Source organism: Apium graveolens, chromosome 2, assembly GCF_009905375.1.
Source record: "Apium graveolens cultivar Ventura chromosome 2, ASM990537v1, whole genome shotgun sequence".
Classification (NCBI taxonomy): domain Eukaryota; kingdom Viridiplantae; phylum Streptophyta; class Magnoliopsida; order Apiales; family Apiaceae; genus Apium; species Apium graveolens.
The window spans coordinates 248,281,770-248,301,356 of NC_133648.1; the positions used below are offsets into that span (position 1 = coordinate 248,281,770).

The window sequence follows — 19,587 nt, forward strand, 5'->3', positions numbered from 1 at the left end:
GTTTGCTTCCACCTGCTCTGTGATAGGATCAACATACTCAACATTTTCAACCCATGAGGGGGCAAACTCCTGAGTAGGCACCACATCACTGTCAATCACAATAATAGGACCAGTTGTTATGGTATACACATATATAACCTTTGATGGTGGAAGCAACTCACACATTTCTAAAATATCACAATCTATGTCTAAGATATGCAACCCTCTTGTCATATCAGTCTTTGGCCACTTATAGAATAAGGTTTATATACCTATTTTCCACGATCTTTTAACATGCTAATCAACTCAAGTAAACTCATTGTATCTGCCTCAGACAATTCAAAATAGTTAAATGACCCCCAACATATTGAATGCCTACATTTGTCTCACTAAACTTACCCCCATAATGCAATTTAATAATAAACATGTCTTCATAAGCTGCAACAAAAATTTGACCTTATAAAATAATTTTATATCACATTATAAAGCAATATAATACTTTATACATGCTTTACTAAACATCACATTTCAAGCCAACATAAAAAACACTCTCTTTTTATCTCTATTTGAAATGAATACAACAGAAAGGACCACACCAATAATGCACATGGATCGACAACAACATACATTTATAAATATTTAATTTAACAAATACACTTTACAACTGTACATACAAAAAAACCCTAATTACCAACAAATCCTAGGAACAGATCATAAAAACTTAATTATGAACAAACCCTAAGTACAAACCCTGAGTAAAAGCTCTTACCATCATATCAGGACCTTTGTCTGGCTTGTAGATGTCTTTATCACTAGGGTTTCTCCGAATCCACACCATTCTTGATCGATTGAGTAGCAGTAGGGCACTGGGCAATAAATGAAATTGGCTGAAGTGTTTTTGCAGGATAAAATGGGGGATTGAGAAGATGAAGAGATCAAATGAAAAGAGTAAAGTGATTTGGGGATTTTTAACTATGTATGGCAATTGACAGAACTGCCCCAGCCAAACTAACGATATTAGTTTTATTTGACAGAGTTACACTAATCACAAAACATTCAGAATTCATATACACAAAATATTAGTTTTTAAAATAGGATTTTTCTAGTATGTGTCATTGTGCACATGCTAAGAGTTAATGTTTGATAAGGTGTCTACAAAATATTGATGGAGAGCTCATTAATAATGATGGACCCCCCTACATGCACAAAAATCTCCGCACATTAAAATTTTTATAACTCATCAATTACATTTTTTTAGCATGTGTCCATGAACACATACTAGACAAAACGTTTAAAATGTGGTACCATAAAATGATCTAATACATAATATACATACACCAAATGCAATTTCCTCTTTTCTTAATATGACATCGTGTCATTGACACGGGACACGGGAGTTTAGCTGCCGGCATGTTGCATGTTTCAGACAAACATGATGCATCAGTAACTCAGTCATGTGTCTCGCGTACTTCACCCGCAACAACACTCCCTGGCACACTTTCCATGTAATGTACTAATAAAACTCAAACCTCACTCAATCTTCTTTGTTGTAATGAAACCCTAATTCCCCAAATCACTCCTCAATTTCCCTCCAAAACTATGCCTCATTTTCAATTCCTAATTCTTCTAATCCTCTTCTTCACAGCTACCATCACTCTCGCTGAAATTCGGGTCACCAAGATTCAATCCGACGATCGCCAAATCATCCCATTTGACGAATTCGGGTTCACTCACTCGGGTCACCTTGTTCTCAATGTATCTCATATTAAACTCTCCAACTCTCAAAACCCTAAACCCGATCTTTCTAAAATCGGATTCTTTCTCACCACCCAGGACGCATGGCCTCACATTGTTAACCAATTACAACTTAATGAAATCCAATGCTCTCTCAGCTCTAGTCTTGTTAAACCTGTTTTAAGTTTCGAGAAACTCGAAAAAGATAAATTTGATACTACTTTTAAGCTCAATGATGCTAATCTTTACGCTCTTGTTTTCGCTAATTGTATCCCAAATTTTCCTGTTTCGATGAATGTACGTTCTTCGATGTATAATGTGGACATGAAAACCGGACATCGGGTTTATTTATCGGCTGGTAAAGCATTTTTACCGTCGATTTATTTGTTTTTCTTTGTGGTTTATGTGTTACTTGCTGGTTTATGGATTTATGTTGTACATAGTAAGATATTGTCGGTTTTTCGGATACATTTCTTTATGCTAGCTGTGATTGTGATGAAAGCGTTGAATTTGTTGTGTGAAACGGAGGATAAGTCGTTTATTAAAAGAACTGGTACTGCTCATGGCTGGGATGTTTTGTTTTACATTTTTAGTTTTTTCAAGGGGATAATTTTATTTACGTTGATTGTGTTGATTGGGACTGGTTGGTCGTTTATTAAACCGTATTTGCAAGATAAAGAAAAGAAGGTTTTGATGATTGTCATACCTTTGCAAGTTATTGCTAATGTGGCTCAGGTTGTGATTGATGAAAGTGGTCCGTTTGCGGAAGATTTGTATACTTGGAAGAAGGTGTTTTTGTTAGTTGATATTTTGTGTTGCTGTGCGGTTTTGTTTCCGATTATGTGGTCTATTAAGAATCTGCGTGAAGCTGCTAAGAGTGATGGAAAGGCTGCAGTGAACTTGATGAAGCTGACGTTGTTTAGGCTTTATTACATTGTGGTTATATGTTATATCTATTTTACAAGGGTTGTCGTCTATGGGCTGGAGACTATTACTTCCTATCAATATGAGTGGACTAGTGTGGTTGCTGCTGAATTGGCGACACTTGCATTTTATATATTTACCGGATTTAATTTCAGACCTAAGACTCACAATCCATATTTTGCTATCGATGATGAAGAGGAGGAAGCTGCTTCAGAGGCACTCAAACTTGACGAAGAATTTGAATTGTGATTATGTTGCTTTTGTGCTTAAACACAGGACAAGCAAGCCAGCCGGATATGAGTTTTTATATTCTACAGTTGTATATACTTGGTAATGCACTTGTACTCTGCAGTTTGTTTTCTAATCTTACTAGTTCTTTAGTGGTTATTTTTGAGAAAATTAAGTATTATGAATGCTCCATAATTTACCCAATGAAGATAGATTACTCTTTGTTACTCTTTATTATAGAATAGCACAACAGTGCATTCTTATGTTTGTAAACTGAAAGACTCAAGAGAACTTGATACCAATCTACATCAACTTGGTGATAACCTGTGTTTAAATTTGATTAACCTGAAAGTGATCACTTTGACACCACTTTTGACCTCAATGATACCAATCTACATGCTCTCAGTTTTCGCTAATTGTCTTCTGGATCTGGCTTTTTCAATGAATGAATGTACGTTCACCTATGTATAATGTGGACACGGAAACACGACTACATGTAAGTGTCAATTTTCTTATTTTCCCTATGGTGTTTTAGTCATTGATGGGATGTTTCTTTTTATATTTTTACTAATCATACGAATCTATAAGCTCTGAGTTTCGCTAATTGTCTTCTGGATCTCGTTGTTTTGATGAATGTACACGGGAACACGACTATTGAATTATTATTTATCGGCTGATGAAATATTTTTACCGTCGGTTTTCTTGTTTTTCTCTGTAATGTATGTATTACTTGCTATTTTGCTATTTTATAGTAAGACGTTGTCGGTTGTTAGGATACTTTTATTTGTACTAGTTGTCGTTTTATTGAAAGCGTTGTATTTATTGTTTTTCTTACTATATGTAACCGTTGATTTTCTAATTTTTCTCTATGGTGTTTTTCTCATGGACGGGATGTTTCGTTTTATATTTTGTATTTTAGGCTGGTTGGTCGTCGTTTATTAAACGGGTTAAACCTCAAAGTAGTTACTGAGAAGGACATATATAAAAAACACACTTAAGTTATCAGTATTTCATTTACATCTTTTGGACAAAATACTAAATGGTAGTTGAGAGTAATGATAGAGCCGTTAGTCAAATAGTTGACTTGACGGAAAATGTTATGGTGGCCTTAAAAATAATTACAGCTTGGAGGACACCTGACGATCTAAGTTCACCTAAATAAATTAATAATTGAATTAATATATATATATATATACACAAATATCTATATACACAAACAAATGTGTAAAGCCCCTTTAATTGAAAGTCTCATAATTGGTTTGATGCATGAATACCATATTTATGTTAGTCAATGTTCGTGTGTCTTTAGCTGTGTGTTACATGTGTAAATCAGTTGTGCTTCTTTTTAAATTATGTGTTTTCTTAACTTTTTATTTTTCATTCTTAGATCAAAATATAGTTCTTGTTAATTTGATTATAATCTCAAAATTAGATAAAGTCTAAACTGTCAAATTAAAAATGTTGTTTCAAAAATATTATAGCAATTTTTTGTTTCCTTTTTAACTTTTCAACAACTTTTGGGTTTTTAATAAATTTGAAGGGAGTGGTTGAATTCTAAAATTTAAAAGTTAAAATCTTATTTTTTAAATAAAATTCCGATTATCTTTGTAAATTTTAAAAATACGTAAGTTAAATTCTCAGTTTATTTACTTTTTACTTTCATTTTTTAAATTTCACCGATCTATAAATTATGTTACAAATACAAAAGTTTTCAAGTCGAAAAATAATCTTTTCAGAAAATCAAAACGAAAAAGTGTGAATGTAAAATTTAAAATCTTGATTGATTCAAAATAAACTTCAACTTTTTATAAATTTTAAATAAAGGTTTTTTCATTTAATGTAAAATTTGAACATTCTAAAATATAGAAAAGACTTTTTATTTAAGATCAAATTTATTTTTAGAATAAATTGATGACTAATTATAAATTTAAGTTAATAATTTTTATAAATTTTAACATATTTCCTAACAAATATTATAAATCTAAAATTTAAGGTTTTAATTTTTATATAAATAAACTTGATTTAATTTTAAAAGTTTGAAAACTGATGTTAAACTTGAGCACCTTCCTCCACATAATTTCCAGCTATTACTTTCGTTGAGTTCTGTCATTTTTCTGTTATTATTACTGTCAACTAGAGTGGTGCAAATGACATGCCGATAACTAGAGTGAGTTTTTTGATACATGCTTTCAAATGACTATTTTGAGATTTAACCATTTATTAAACCGTATTTGCAAATTAACGAGAAAAATATATTGAAATAATGGGCAACAAATGCTTCATCGTTTACCCAGTAAAGATAAAAGTTTATATGAAAAAATAATATAAACTTGAAAATTCTAAATAATTTAGACCCAAAATAATTTGAATATTTTATTCTCTTAACCAAAACCATATTAGCATTTATCCCCATCTTTAAACTTCGATTATCAATACTTTCTATAAAAATAAACTCCTTTCTTATCCAATATCGTTCTCATACTAAAGTAGGGGTATATTCATTTGAGATTTTAAAGAATTGATAATAATCAATGGATTTTAAAAGATTTTCATTGATTTTATTCTTTCATTAATTTTGATGGAGTTGATAAAAAATCTTGTGGAGTCTTACTGATTTTGTGAAATTTTCTAGAAATCCTTCAAAATCTCATATATTTTAGTATTCAATCAAGATTTCAAAAGATTTTTAAAGATTTTAAAAGTTCATGGGTATTAATTGAGATTTTGAAAAAATCCTTCAAAATCTGGAGGTATTCAATTTGGATTGTAAAAAATCCATTAAAATTTGAGTGTATTCAATTTAAATTTAAAACATTCTATCAAAATCTTAGGGTATTCAATTTAGATTTTAAAATTTTCACTCAAATTTTATGGTATTCAAAAATTCATGAATTTTGTTTTATTTAAAAAATATGTGGATTTTGATATATTTGATAGTACATTTTTAATCTTTTGAAATCTCACCAAAATCTCACCAAAATCCATGAGAATTTGAAGGATTTCTAAAATATTTCACAAAATCATAAAGACTCTGCAAGATTATTTTATCAATATCAACTCCGTTAAAATCCGCGAACATTTAAAATCATCGAAAATCTTATAAAATCCATAAATTATTATCAATACTTCAAAATCTCAATTGGATACGCCCCCTAAAATATTAAAAGATTAAAAATGAACTGACAAATCTATCAAAATCCACCGCTTTTTCACATTAAAAAAATCCACGAACTTTTGAATACCATCAGATTTTGATGAATTTTTAAAAATCCAAATTTTTAAAAATCCAAATTGAATACAGTTAGATTTCAGTAGAATTTTTAAAATCTGAATTGAATACACTCAGATTATAAAATACTTTTTCTAATCTCCATTAAATACCATCAAATTTTAAAAATTTTTTTAAAATCCTAATTGAATACCTCTTGAGACTATACATTTCAAGAATTCAAAAAATTTCTTTAAAATCTTGATTAAATACACCCAGGTCTTCAAAACAAAACTGATTTTCTCAGAACTTCTCCATTCTGTATATATATACCAGTCTTATTAAGTTTGTCATCCTCACGGGTCACCTATATCTTTTGCAAACTAGGATTTGCAAGATAATAATTTAACCTGTTCCAGCGATTCATAAATCTGAACAGCTATTTCTACGAAATTATACTAATATTATGGTATCAGAGCACAAATCAGGAATGCAGTGCAGGAAAATTGAAATTTGAGAACAAAAATATCAAATATGGATAATCAAAATCCGTGTATAGATGTCTGGACCATTCCACATACTTCTGTAAACCATGAAAAAGCAACGACAACAGAAGAATCCCATAAACAAGTCTACAGAATTTAACATAACATGCCACATAAAATACGCCATAGATTTTAGCCTTAAAGCCTCGAGATTCCATCCAACTCTACATCAATAGAAACTTCTATAGATAACCCCTAGATGGCTAGACGACAGATACCAGGCTGCGAGCTTAAAATTAACTCTGCATCTAAGTAGATATATATCAGCTGAAATCAGTTCAGGGATGATGCAAGGTAGCATCACTGCATAGGGCCACGTGGAGCACGTGGGCGGACGGGTGTCTTTGATGGACTTACCCTGCATAGACACAAAGACACGTTCAAAAGCAGCTAAGATATATTAAAGATAAGACAAATATATGTGTAAGATTAGAAACACTGACCTAATTGGCAGTGATCCCATGACTGCACCACTATAGTTGAGGGCTGCAATTGCACTCTCAGCCTACACGGTCAAAAATCAAATTACTACAGCTTACTGAATGACAAGAACCTGGCACCTTGCCAATGTTAAAAATTCAACCCTCATAATTAGCAACTAAAAGGTGCATTTAATAAAATACTAACCTGAATAGGTTTATGATTGCAAAAACGACAATGACTGAAAAGGCCAATATGAACCCAACCCATTAATGGGTTACAAACACGTTGATTTTGCATATGTTGTAAATTTCTTAGCATTAAATAGCATCATGAATGCTTCAGTTAGTTATGTAAGTTAGTTGCCTAACTCGTATGCGAGAAATCCTAATGCACAATTTCTTACAGGAAAAGAGCAAACGGTAGTTTATAATCAATATACAAGAGATCGTTGCAATGACACAAGCAAAACAAGGAAGATATATCATAACAAAATATACTTGGTCAAAGACAATCTAAGAACACAGTGCCTTGTAATTATTACTTTAAACTCGTAAAAATTCCTGAACTTTAGGCAGCTATTGGGGAAATAATAATTAGGAATATATTCAACCAAGTTAATCTCTCGACTGCGTATCTTTTTCAAGTCTAAGAAGAATCCTAGGAATCTGCCGAATTGAGTACTATTTAATTTCTCATTATCTGACTAGCATCACAAACTCCAGCAGGGAGAAGTCAATCAAACAAGTCTCAAGTGCAGGAAAGGTAAAACACCCTATACATTTTTTTTTCACAACCAATACTTTTGCACAGATAGGAGGGAGAAGACACTTGACAAAATTTAGTGCCCATGGTATAATCTTCTACAAATTTAGATGGCACTGTATCCCAAAGGAACCCATTATTTCCTTTTCATTGAAATTCATGCAGCAGTTTGACAAATGAATTATATTTTTTCATGCCAAAAAAATTTATGATTCTTATTTCTTATCATGTAATCTTACATAGCAAAGCAAAATAATATGCTCTCCAGATTACAGTTTCTTGTATACGAAAATCAATGGCCAAAGATATTTATCTAACCACAATAATATCTCGGAATTGCACTTAAACAACGCAAGCACATGAGCATTCTTTCTGATCACTATGTACTGCAGAAGGAAACAGATATACACCATAACAAAAAGATTAGGGAATCTCCATATACTCACCATTACAAACTCCACAAACGCAATGCGAGTAGAATGATGATAGTCTCCAAGAAGCCTCAAGCGATAGACCTACGGCAGACAAGACACTTTATATCTATTTCGGAACATAATGTAGGGCACTTTGGATTCATTACATATGCTGATATGCAGTTACAAACCTCTCCACAAAAAGTCTCAAAAAACAGTTTGACATCCACTTGAGTAACCTAATATAAATAGCAAGCATAAATATGGTTAGTCTTCCTTCCTACATGTACTCGCTAAAAAGTATGAGAATTAATTGCACTCCAAAATCACCTTCTTATCAATATTTGTGCAGTAGATAGTTCTTGAGCACATTTCCCGTTCATCCTCGGACTAGCAAACATAGGAAAACACAATGTAATTAGTTTGAATCTTCCACTAAAAAATTCAAGTTTTCATGATTAAATTAATTTTTCTGTCCTTTCAGGGAAATAGGAAGTTTAATACAGTCAACCGAAATACTTACACGCGGTAAAAATGTTGGATTCACAGGTGCAATTGCAGTTTTTGAAGGTAACACCCTGACTGGATAGAATCCAAGCACAGTTCCTGCCATACCCAAAGCATTCCTTGCACCTTCTGCAGCTCAAATATAAAAACAATGCAATGTTACCTAAACTCAACAATCAACTCATTCATTTCAAGCAATAAGTTTCGTCAGCCTACCTTCATCCATAAACTCAATAAAGGCAAAGCGGAGAACAGAATTAGGATCACCGCAGACACGACAGTCGACAACCTTCACCAATGCAATGAGTTCTTTAGAATGAATGTAAAACTCTATATCAATGAGATGAATGAAGTAAGAAATCACCTGCCCACAAGTAATAAATATTGCTGCAAGTTGTTCTTCCGTAACCTAAAGCCACCAGCCGTAAATAATTATGAATATTTAACAATAAAAACATAACAGATATACGACAAAAATTGTACCTGCTGATCAATATCAGAAACATATACAGTCCTCCTTATGATCTCCTCTCTCTGCGCCAGACTTGTTCGACTATTCATCCTTCTCTTTACATGACCAAAACCAATCTTCTTCTGAGTACAAAATACATACAATATCTATTACTAAAAAAATTGTCCTTCCTAGAAAAATTCAAAAAATGGTATTCAAGATAAAAGAAACAATCAGTCAGCAATAACCTATATCTAATAACATCTGTAAGTAGCAAGGCAAGCTCGAAGCTTACGATATCTAATAAAGTTCCAATTTTTAAGTCCTAGAAAACATGATACAAACATATAGCAAAACCTAACAAAATACTAATCAAATTCAATAGCAATAAGTCAATAACCAAAATAAACTAATATAACATTTTTAAGCTTATGATATCTAATAAAGTTCCAATTTTTAAGTCCATAAAACAATATTACAAACATATAGCAAAACCTAACAAAATACTAATCAAATTCAATACCAACAAGTCAATAACTATGAATTAAAGTTTCGATTTTTACCTTTCTGATCGAATTCCCATTAACCGCAACCGGAGAATTAGTGTGCACAACAAAACCATTATCAAGAGCAGCAGCAGGAACATAACCAAAGTGGGGAACAAGCAAGGGTTGTTGCTGTTGGTGTTGCTTATAATTAAAATGAACAAGTGAAGGGGGTACAAATTCTTTAGCCATAGGATTCAATTTCGACAACATTTCTTCTAAATCCCTCATCTCATCATCATCAGCATCCTTATAATCACCTTTCTTGTTGCTGTTCTTGATCAACATCACCTGGTGGGCCCCACCATTTCCATTAGTTTGATGATTCATGACCTTATTATTAGTAAAATTAGTGTGATCACCATTAAAACGATTAGATTTAGAGTGATCCATGGGTGAGTTATGAACAGCCGAGTCAGAACGAGTCACTGAGTCAGCATTTTCAGCAACTGCCATCTTCGATCTTCTTTGTTTAATCTTGAATTCTACTCAGCTAAATATATATAATATGATCTGATCAAATATAAAAAAGAAAGAAATAAAATTAATAATAATATTCGAAAAGGATATAAAAAAGGAGATAAAGATTCGGTTTTGATGCGATAAATAAAAAGAACGTAGAGAAAACGTACCTGGGGGGTGGATATTACAGAACAGATGAGAGAGTCGAGTTCTAAACTAGACTATGAATATGATCAAATGCATTACGTAGGTGTAAGAAGATAAACATACACGGAAAAAGAGACTATCCTTTCCCCTTTGTTTCTTTTTTTCACTTTTCTGCAAAAACAAATTACAGGTGAGTAAACTTTATATACAGACAGACTGTGAAAAAAGATATACTAAATGGAAATGTGGGTTGGATTGGGCTGGAATCTTCGGACGTTTATTCGAGTGTTTTTTGGACTTTGCACACTCATTAACTGGCCCACTTCTCTGTTGGACTTGTTTACCTGAAAACAATCAATTTCCGGTAGTATGTCGATGGTAAAGTAATTTTTTTTTAAAAACAAATTGACCTGACTAAATTAGTTTGAAAAATATAGTTTCGGTCCAATGTTTAGGAATTGAAATGATTTAAAAAATATCAGTAGTAATAAGGAATTTAATGACCAAACTACATGCGGTAACCCGTACCATACAAGTTATTTTAGTATTATGTTGTAAAGGATAATTTTAACATGTCCTGGTAAAATTCAAATCTTAAAATTTTTAAGATTATATCTAACAATTCCTATCAATTAAATTTTAAATGTCTAAAAATTATTAATTGAGTGACCAAGTTATGTACTGATCAAATTATCAACAAAATTTTAAATATTTGTCTTTAATATAATAGTTTAGAAAGGTTATTAAAATTGAAATTGTGTAAACTCGCCTGAATATCAAATTCATAAAGTACAGCTAAAATTATTAACATAATACATATATTACTTAACTAGCTATTTTGAGATATATTAAATATTATTCCTAGAGCCAGGTATTTAACTTAATTTCTTGAATAAGTTATAATTTTCATATCCAAAGATTGATTTTCATAAAGAGGGTATTCTTAAATGCACTTTGGAGGATCGTGTCGAAATACCAATACGAGAGCTACGTGTCATTTTAAAGATATTTTTTGAAACTATTTTTGCATTTGTACACTGATCGTGTAATTTTTGTTTCCCAAAAAGACATGTTTTATCCAAAAAGTTGTGAAGATATTATTTTAGTACCCAAATAAGGAATGAATATCCGGTTGGTAAAATTAATCATAAAATTAAGAATATATTTTTATACGTAGTTTGTCAATCTACATATGAGCAAAGTCACGAGTTCTCACAGGTTCAAATTATTGATGATCTTATTTTTTACCATATAGAATCATATTAATGTTGATATGATATGATATTGACATCTATCTATTATATTATTATATATATAATTCAGCAACGTTTAATTCATTGAAACATTTTATTCCAGCTCAAAGCCTGTCAATATCCTGCCACATGAACTCATGTCCTCTCAGTTACATTAGATTTAATATAAGGATGTACGTTTCACATAATTGTTTGTTAGGCCTTAAATTATATTGTAAAAAGGTGAATACAGTATATAATAATTAAATTAAACAAACACATTAATAGGAAGAAACGATTATTATGTTAATAATTAAAAAAATGTTAATTAAATACAAGGTACTCTAATAAATGATGATCATATATGCTTAAAAATTGCTAGGTTACACAAATTATAGTTATGATAAGTAACATATATAATGTAAATATGTGCTTATATAATGTACAGTTAGACAATCAACCTAATTGATATGATATACATAGATATGGAATCATAATATATATCAAATGCTACAAATAAATAAAGTCATACACCAACATATCTCTGCAAATATTATCTTCTCACTACAGCATCAATCTTCTCCTGAAATCCGGCCTTAAAAATTGATCCGTTAAATGCTGATATGAAGATAAATACGATATCCTTCTGGTGCAGATTTTGATGTCAAACTCTGATAGTAAACTTTGATATCATTAATTATATCTAACAATCTCCCCAACTTGTGCCCTATGAAAATATGTATAAGTTTTTAAGTGATGATGTCAAAAACTATCTAAATGCAGAAATACAGTGCACTATTAAAATATGTACAAGTTCCTAATTGATGATGTCAAAAACTATCTAAATTCAGAAATACATAAATATACAAACATACAGTCAGTATATCAGACTTTAGTCTTTAATCTTGAACGATGGCATATCATGTAGCGTCATTGAATAAAGTTCTGAGCAAATTCTCATCGGCTATGTTTAAACATCTCCGGTTTTTACTTGACATCCTTAAGTTATTGAGAAGATTCATCAATCCGGTAAATGCCAGCCTTTAGATCAGAAATTTTACTTCTACTCAAATACAGATCATCCAGTTGAATCAACCCATAATTTTTTGCAGTATGACTGAATGAGATCAGCTTAGACCTGAACTGTTCAATCAGCTCAGCTCCTCCCCTAAGCATATCAGCAATTGAGTTACTTTGGAATTTGGATTTGGACATACCTTTTTACTTCTCCTGTATCTTTAAGTACTCAGACCATCTTTCAGTGGTTGAGTTTTTAATAGTAAGTATGCAAACAAGGTATTCCAGTTCTTCCCATGACTTGTTCAACATTTGTTCTTGTGACACCCTTAGCTTTTTTCCTAAATCAAGGAAAATATATGAGCTTTTATGTAATAACTCGAATTTTTGAGACCCTGTAAAACGTTTAATGAATAGTAACCCTGACAGACGGGAAAAACTTTTGAGCCCACACTATATAGTGCATAAGAAAATGAGTTTCGGAATCGATATTACGACTATACGTACCAAATGAATGTATGTAAACGCTATTAGTTTTCGAAGAAAATGAACTTTGAAAAATGACCGTAATTACGACTTATCAAGGACTACGGGAATCACAATATAATTACGAGATTAAAATCCTACGGATTTATATTCAATTAGGATAAATAAAAATATAAGGAATAGAAACGAAAAGAATTACATTGCGAACCATTTACGAATAAGTATTGCGGAGAACGTTTAAGTAACCGAGCGAACGCGTAAACGATTAATTAAACGTAACGCACTAACTAAACCATGGTAAGGAAGTAACCATGGTTACTTCATCAAATAGTGAGCTAACCCTAGTGTTAGGAATATGTGTATTAGTTTGATGATAAGTTAAGCAAAACACTTAAGTAGAAATCTAGTGTTTGTAGTCTCAACGGATAAGACCATCTTGGCTATCCGTTGAAGGAGTAGCTTTACTTAGCAATAAGTTTAGTAGTGTAGCACATTTCACTCTCTGGTTTCAAGCTGTAATTCTTAGATGTTGTTAGGAAATAATCAGTCATGTTGACTACTAATGGATGTACAAATAGGAGGGCTAATTGTAAATATTTCATGCCTTGTAATTTTGTATAAGTGAAGAAGTGTCAACGGATATTGAAGACCTTCAACGGATAAGAAACAAAGCTTCAACGGATGTCTCTAATGCTTCAACGGATAATATCCATCAACGGATAAGTGCTTCAACGGATAAAGACTTCAACTGATAATGCATCAACGGATAAAGCTTCAACGGATAAAGCCTCAACGGATAAGGCATCAACGGATGAAAGCTTCAACAAATGCTTAGTTCATTAGCAGTTGATAGTGACAATTCACAAGTTGACAGAGGCACATGGGTTGACAGAGACATACTGGAATGTGGAAGCCTCTAAGAGAAATCAAGAAAATGCAGCATTTCCATTCTGATGCAAACAAGGAAGTATTCAAAGATTTACAGATTATCCTAGATTGCATTGGATAGAGAAATGAAGAAGAAACATGTGAAGAATCTTTTCAATTGTATTTTACAGTTTGTCTTCACTTGTAAACTTGGTGATATATAAACCAAGTAGCAGCTAGTAATTAGATATGAATTTTCCTGAGCTGTTTAGAAATATCAAAAGAGAAAATCATCTAGTTTGTACTAGGAAGCAGCTGTGATTTAATTCTTTGAATCACAGATTTTCTGAAATAACACATCTCTGGTGGAACAACAAATCCACCAGAAAAGTTTTTAAGTTCTTTGTGCTCATTACATTTGTGTTTGAATATATATCTGTCTGCATCAGCTTCAAGCAATTCACACACATTTGATCACTCAAACACTTAGCCTTAGAAACTGCTCAAAACTTGAAAAAGTTTTGAGATTTACATTCAACCCCCTTTCTGTAAATCTCATTGTTAGTCCACTGGGAATAACACCTAGGATGACCAAGCTAGCTAGCAAATAGTGTGCTAAGGAGCTAACCTTGTAGTTTAGCTTGTAAGCTAGCAAGCTACAAAGATTTGTCCATGGATTTGGAGACAAGGAATAAACCTAAGCTATCCTAGGAAGAATAAAGATCAACTTGCAAAGATATCAAGTCACCTTCCAAGAAGCAACCTAGAAATCATTCAAGAGAAGCAACCAAGTGCTATAAATACCCCCCCCCCTCACAAAGCTCCCATTCGGCTATTTTGAAGAAAAAAGGGGAATTGCAATTCAAAACTCCAAGCTCTAGTTCTTGTAAAATCACACAATTATTTCCCAAGCCTTCTAGCAACTAAAATAAGGTAAGAAAAATCTTTCATCTCTTTTTATTAAGGTTTAATGGGTGGAATAAATTCAAGAAACTCACTAGTGAATAGTGTGAATAGTAACCTCTCTTTGGTTTCTTGATTTTAATGGTGGTTTTAGGTTCCAAAAATCATACCAAGCACTTCCAAGCCTCCACCATCCTCAAGAACACATCTCAAGCTTTCAAGAAAGGTAAAAATCTTTGGCCTAACTTTATTTAAAGTTCATGTTTAAGATCCATTTAGTGGGTGTTAGTAAACCTAGCTTACTAAGTATTGTTGATGAAATCTTGATGATTAAGTTAAGTAGATTTAAAGTTGGTTGTTTTTGCCTCAAGAACATGATGTTCTTGAGAGGATTTTGTGTGTTGATGATGATATGATGATTGTTGGTGGTTGTGTTGATAGTTAAGGCGTAAACGAAACCCCGATCGTAAACGTAACTTCGTTAAAACCAACAAACCGTAACTTTAAGTTTCTGCAGAAAGTCTCGAAGTTGTAAACTATAGATTCTTGATAAATAACCTTTGTTTAAGATAGAAAATGTTATAAGGATCTTTTAGGCGCTTGAATCGCTTAATTCCGATTTACGGATCAAAAGTTATGATCGTTTTAGTAAAAGTGTTTTATGTGACAAAAACTGCTACAAATCATGAACTTTGAAAATATAAAGGATAGACTTAAAAGTATTCATAAATCATGAAATTTTTACAGAGAGTAACATGTGGAGTTTCCTAACTGTCATAAAAATTTCAAGTGAAAATAATTATTTCTCAATTTTATAAAAATGTCGAAGCCGAGACCGCGCGAGTAGAAACCGTAAGAATCCTTAAGCGGAGCCGACAACGATAATGAGAATGAACTCAAGATACTTAGGAAAATGAAGTGACCATAAAGTGTTTATGACTTAAAAGAAATGTTAAGGGTAGTATGAGTTGAGAGGGTGTATAATGAGTAGCGCATGAGTGCGAGTTACCGTGAATTAGGACGGAACCTAACAGGATGAAATGTGTTTATGGTTATAGATTTCCGAGCGGAACCTAGAGCATCCTCCACCTCGAGATACCCAGGCAAGTTTACAAACCCAACTCCATTTTACTATTGTGTTGTGAAAGGATTGTTTTACTGTCATCACATAAATACCATGTTTGCTATGATACGTAGTTGTTGAATTTTCGCATAATATAGTGATGTTGTACGATAAGTATATATCGTGAAATGATTATTTCGCTTTAAGCGTGACGTATTATATAAGACCGAGGGTCGGTCGGGGATTAAGATAAAACCCGGGAATCGTTCCGGAGATATTATAGGACGGTTATACGTCCATAGTGGTACGTTTTAAAGGAACTCATCGTCCACTTACGAAACATTAAAACACCTCGAACTTTTAAAACGATTTCCCAATGAGCATATTCCCTCAACTATATTTTATTTATTCGGATATTAAATATTATATACGTATTCCTTTATTATAGGAGTAGTATACTTCAACGTTATTGAATTCAAACCCGATTAATCATTATAGATTATTAATTATGTAAACACAAACTAGTTGAGGAATACTATTTAAATAAATCTTTAAAAGAATAACTCGTTCGAGGTATGATTAATATCGATTATCATTTAATTATTTATAGACTACTATTTAAGTAATGATTATTTGTTAAAGGATGGTTATTGATTGAAAGATCATAGATCCTGATATACCTTCTGATTTAGAAGTATCATTCGAATAATTTCAGATCATCGGTGAATATTATCCCGACTTATTATTATATTGAATATAGTTACGAGAAGAAACTTTTCCCCTTATTAATTATCTGTTGACAACGGTCAACTCACATCCCTAGTACTTCCTCCGAAATTCTCGGAAGTACGTATATACATATATATACTCTTATATTTAAAAATAAAGATAAACTATCTCTATCAACAAGCAAAATGCTTGGGGAACTTCGATATGGTTCAAGTTCCCGAGATTGATAGAATTCTGTTGAAGGACAATGGAGGGGTAGACTCTGGTACTACGTGTGCTGGATGGGCTACCAAAGGTACCGCAAGAGAAGGTACTTTGTGTACTCAGGAACTTGTGAAGTATGTGTATACCCGAAAATGGGACACGTAGCCCGAATGCGGCCAGGGTGATACCTGAGAGATGACGGTATTCGTCCTTTTACTAGTAAAGAAGGTTACTTTCCGTAGGACGACTGATCATCGTATGCGGTGGATCCTGTGAGATGTCCAAAATCTTCCAATTGGAATTGATATGCAATACCGTAACCCAAGCCTAGGTGCTGGGATTACTATTAAGGTATTCACTGGTTATAAAACCCCCTTAAAAGAATTGTTTTCATAAGAAGGTGTGGGACACCAAGAAATCTACTCTTAAATAAAACATATATATAATATATGATGTTATTATACAGTCATTTCATACTGTACATTATTATGCTGAGCATCTTAGCTCACACTTGTTTTCTTAAATTGACACAACACAACAGTGAATCAAGATGCCTGCCATGAGAACCACAACCAGGAAACGGGTAGGAAATGGCCAGTTGTTCCATAGATTGTTTGGTGCAGTACCTCAGGTAGTCGGAATAAGCTGGATTAGTTTTCAGTTATTTATAGTTCGGCTTATTTATAAGTATGGGTTATGTAAAATAAGAAATAAGAAACGTATATTCGGTCGGCGGATTAACCTTACTTAAAGGTCACCCCCAGTAAGACTAATTACATTTGGGTTGTAATAAAATTTCTCTAGTAATGATGGTTCGTTTCCAAGACAATAACCTGTAGTGTGTGTGTGTTAAGTGTGGGGTCGCGAAGCGTGAGTATTTACATATTGTAGTGTTAGTTGTGTGAGTTTAGATAGTATGGCTTCCGCGACTCCTGACCCCGGGTTTTGGGGCGCCACAGAAATGGTATCAGAGCCTTAGGTTATCAAATCTTAGAAATGATAGGATATAAAATATGTAGACCTAAGAATAATAAAACAATCAATTAGAGCTCAAGTCGAGTTCGTCGTCGGGCTACACGAGTAGTCTTGACTGTTTTACCCTCAAGGGAATTCCAACTCTAAGTTAGTAACACCTTGCCTATTGTGTCAGGTACCAGTGGAGCCTAGGAGGGAGGTTGACCCTGTTGATGATTTGATGATTCCTGAGCATAACCCTATTCCCGAGCCAGAGAGCCCACCCATTGATGATTCAGACGATGACCCTACTGAGGATGTCCTAGAGGAGGAGACTGAGCTTCCTGTCCCCGTAGCTAATGGCGTAGTATGGAGAGATGTAGAGATGTACCCACACCAGGCTATTCGCTCTCCTACACCACCCCCAGGGATCCAGAGCCCTATGTCCTATACTGATGACGATGATGAGGAGGCGATACGCGCACAGTTCCATGAGGTCCATGACATATCCTCTAGCGACCCAGACTCACCTCTACCACCACCGGCGACCATGCATGTAGCCGTACATGACTGGGTAGTGAGTCAGTTTAACGCTGAGATCACAGCGGCATCTGCCCGCATTGCTGAGTTACGCCAGGCACTGACAGCTGAGAGAGCTACCCGACTAGGATACCCCGGAGATTTCAGAGCTGCTTCCCCAGCCATAGCCCGTAGAGAGATCGATGGGATCGAGCTCCGTACCAGGGTTCAGATGAGGATGACATCAGTGGAAGGATACATCCCAGTAGTCGATGCAGAGATGATGATTGCAGGAGCGATGAGGAGGGTGCATGACCTCACTCGTAGTGATAGTGACTGAGAGATTAGTGACTAGATGTAGACCTTGAAGAAGGCTGAGTGACTTGTCACCAATTTTGATAGGATTGCTAGTAGTAGATAGCGTTCCTAGCCTTTCCGGGTACACGGCTTATGTATTTTCATTTCAGTATTTAGAACTAGCAGTGATAGATTGTAACCAGGCATGTATGAACTCGGCTAGTTGTTTCATCCCCAGGATATAACTGGGAGATCTTATGAATATATATTTAAGCAGTTATTAAAGAATTGATGTCTATATTAATGCACTTTATAAAACCTGTTAAGTAATAAATGACATGCTTATATATGAATAAAATAACCTAACTGTTATAATCATGTGACCAATTTTCCTTATCATAATAATGCCACCCCGTAGAAGAGGAACCAGGGCACAGCCCGTAGAGTCTGTTAACCAACAATGAGGTGACCCAGTAGTAAATGAGGAAAGTGAAGATGACATAGACTATAATGAATATGATGAGGAAGAATATGTAGAAGAAGAGGCTGAGGATACCCATCAGGGAGGGAACCCCGTAAATGAATTTATGGAACTGCTGAGAGCAAATCTGAACCAACAGCCTATTCCACCACAGCCCCCTGCTGCCCAACAGACTGCAGCTACTGTCTTTAGAGCCTTCAAATCCCTCAAACCCCCAGAGTTTCTAGGATCTGCTGACCCCGTTGAAGCACGGGCCTGGCTCAAAGAGATAGAAAAGTCCTTCGAGATACTAGGAGTTGAGGAACGACATAAGACCATTTTTGCTTCTTACATGCTGAAAGGAGAAGCTAACTATTGGTGGGAGTCCAAACGAAACCTAGAAACTGATGCTGTGATCCCATGGGATAGATTTACCCGACTGTTCTTAGACAAGTACTTCCCTAGGTTTATGGAAACCCGGATGGAGATTAGGTTTCTGGAGTTGAAATATGATAAGATGACCGTGGA

At 33.7% G+C, this 19,587-nt stretch overlaps 2 protein-coding genes across 2 annotated transcripts; one reads left to right on the forward strand and one right to left on the reverse strand.

Moving 5' to 3' along the window:
* The first annotated feature begins 1,349 nt into the window (after positions 1 to 1,349).
* LOC141706237 (protein CANDIDATE G-PROTEIN COUPLED RECEPTOR 7-like) lies at positions 1,350 to 3,046 on the forward strand. Its single transcript, XM_074509048.1, has one exon. The coding sequence runs from the start codon at positions 1,579 to 1,581 to the stop codon at positions 2,884 to 2,886; it is 1,308 nt and encodes a 435-aa protein (XP_074365149.1). The 5' UTR covers positions 1,350 to 1,578; the 3' UTR covers positions 2,887 to 3,046.
* A 3,553-nt stretch (positions 3,047 to 6,599) lies between these two features.
* On the reverse strand, positions 6,600 to 10,516 carry LOC141708306 (polyadenylate-binding protein-interacting protein 12-like). The gene is made up of 11 exons (XM_074511868.1): positions 10,352 to 10,516; positions 9,738 to 10,232; positions 9,207 to 9,317; positions 9,088 to 9,132; positions 8,940 to 9,012; positions 8,740 to 8,852; positions 8,547 to 8,606; positions 8,408 to 8,455; positions 8,250 to 8,318; positions 7,062 to 7,123; positions 6,600 to 6,976 (listed from the first exon to the last, which is right to left on the reverse strand). The coding sequence occupies exons 2-11, from the start codon at positions 10,173 to 10,175 to the stop codon at positions 6,919 to 6,921; spliced, it is 1,077 nt and encodes a 358-aa protein (XP_074367969.1). The 5' UTR covers positions 10,176 to 10,232; positions 10,352 to 10,516; the 3' UTR covers positions 6,600 to 6,918.
* Positions 10,517 to 19,587: the final 9,071 nt, after the last annotated feature.

Bases quoted from the DNA above. Each gene is read 5' to 3' on its own strand.
- LOC141706237 (XM_074509048.1), top strand. From the start codon at position 1,579: ATGCCTCATTTTCAATTCCTAATTCTTCTAATCCTCTTCTTCACAGCT.
- LOC141708306 (XM_074511868.1), bottom strand. From the start codon at position 10,175: ATGGCAGTTGCTGAAAATGCTGACTCAGTGACTCGTTCTGACTCGGCT. The intron at 8,607-8,739 runs GTAAGTATTTCG...TATGTTTGCTAG, and splicing joins ATCCAACATTTTTACCGCGT to TCCGAGGATGAACGGGAAAT. The intron at 8,456-8,546 runs GTGATTTTGGAG...TATTTATATTAG, and splicing joins GCACAAATATTGATAAGAAG to GTTACTCAAGTGGATGTCAA.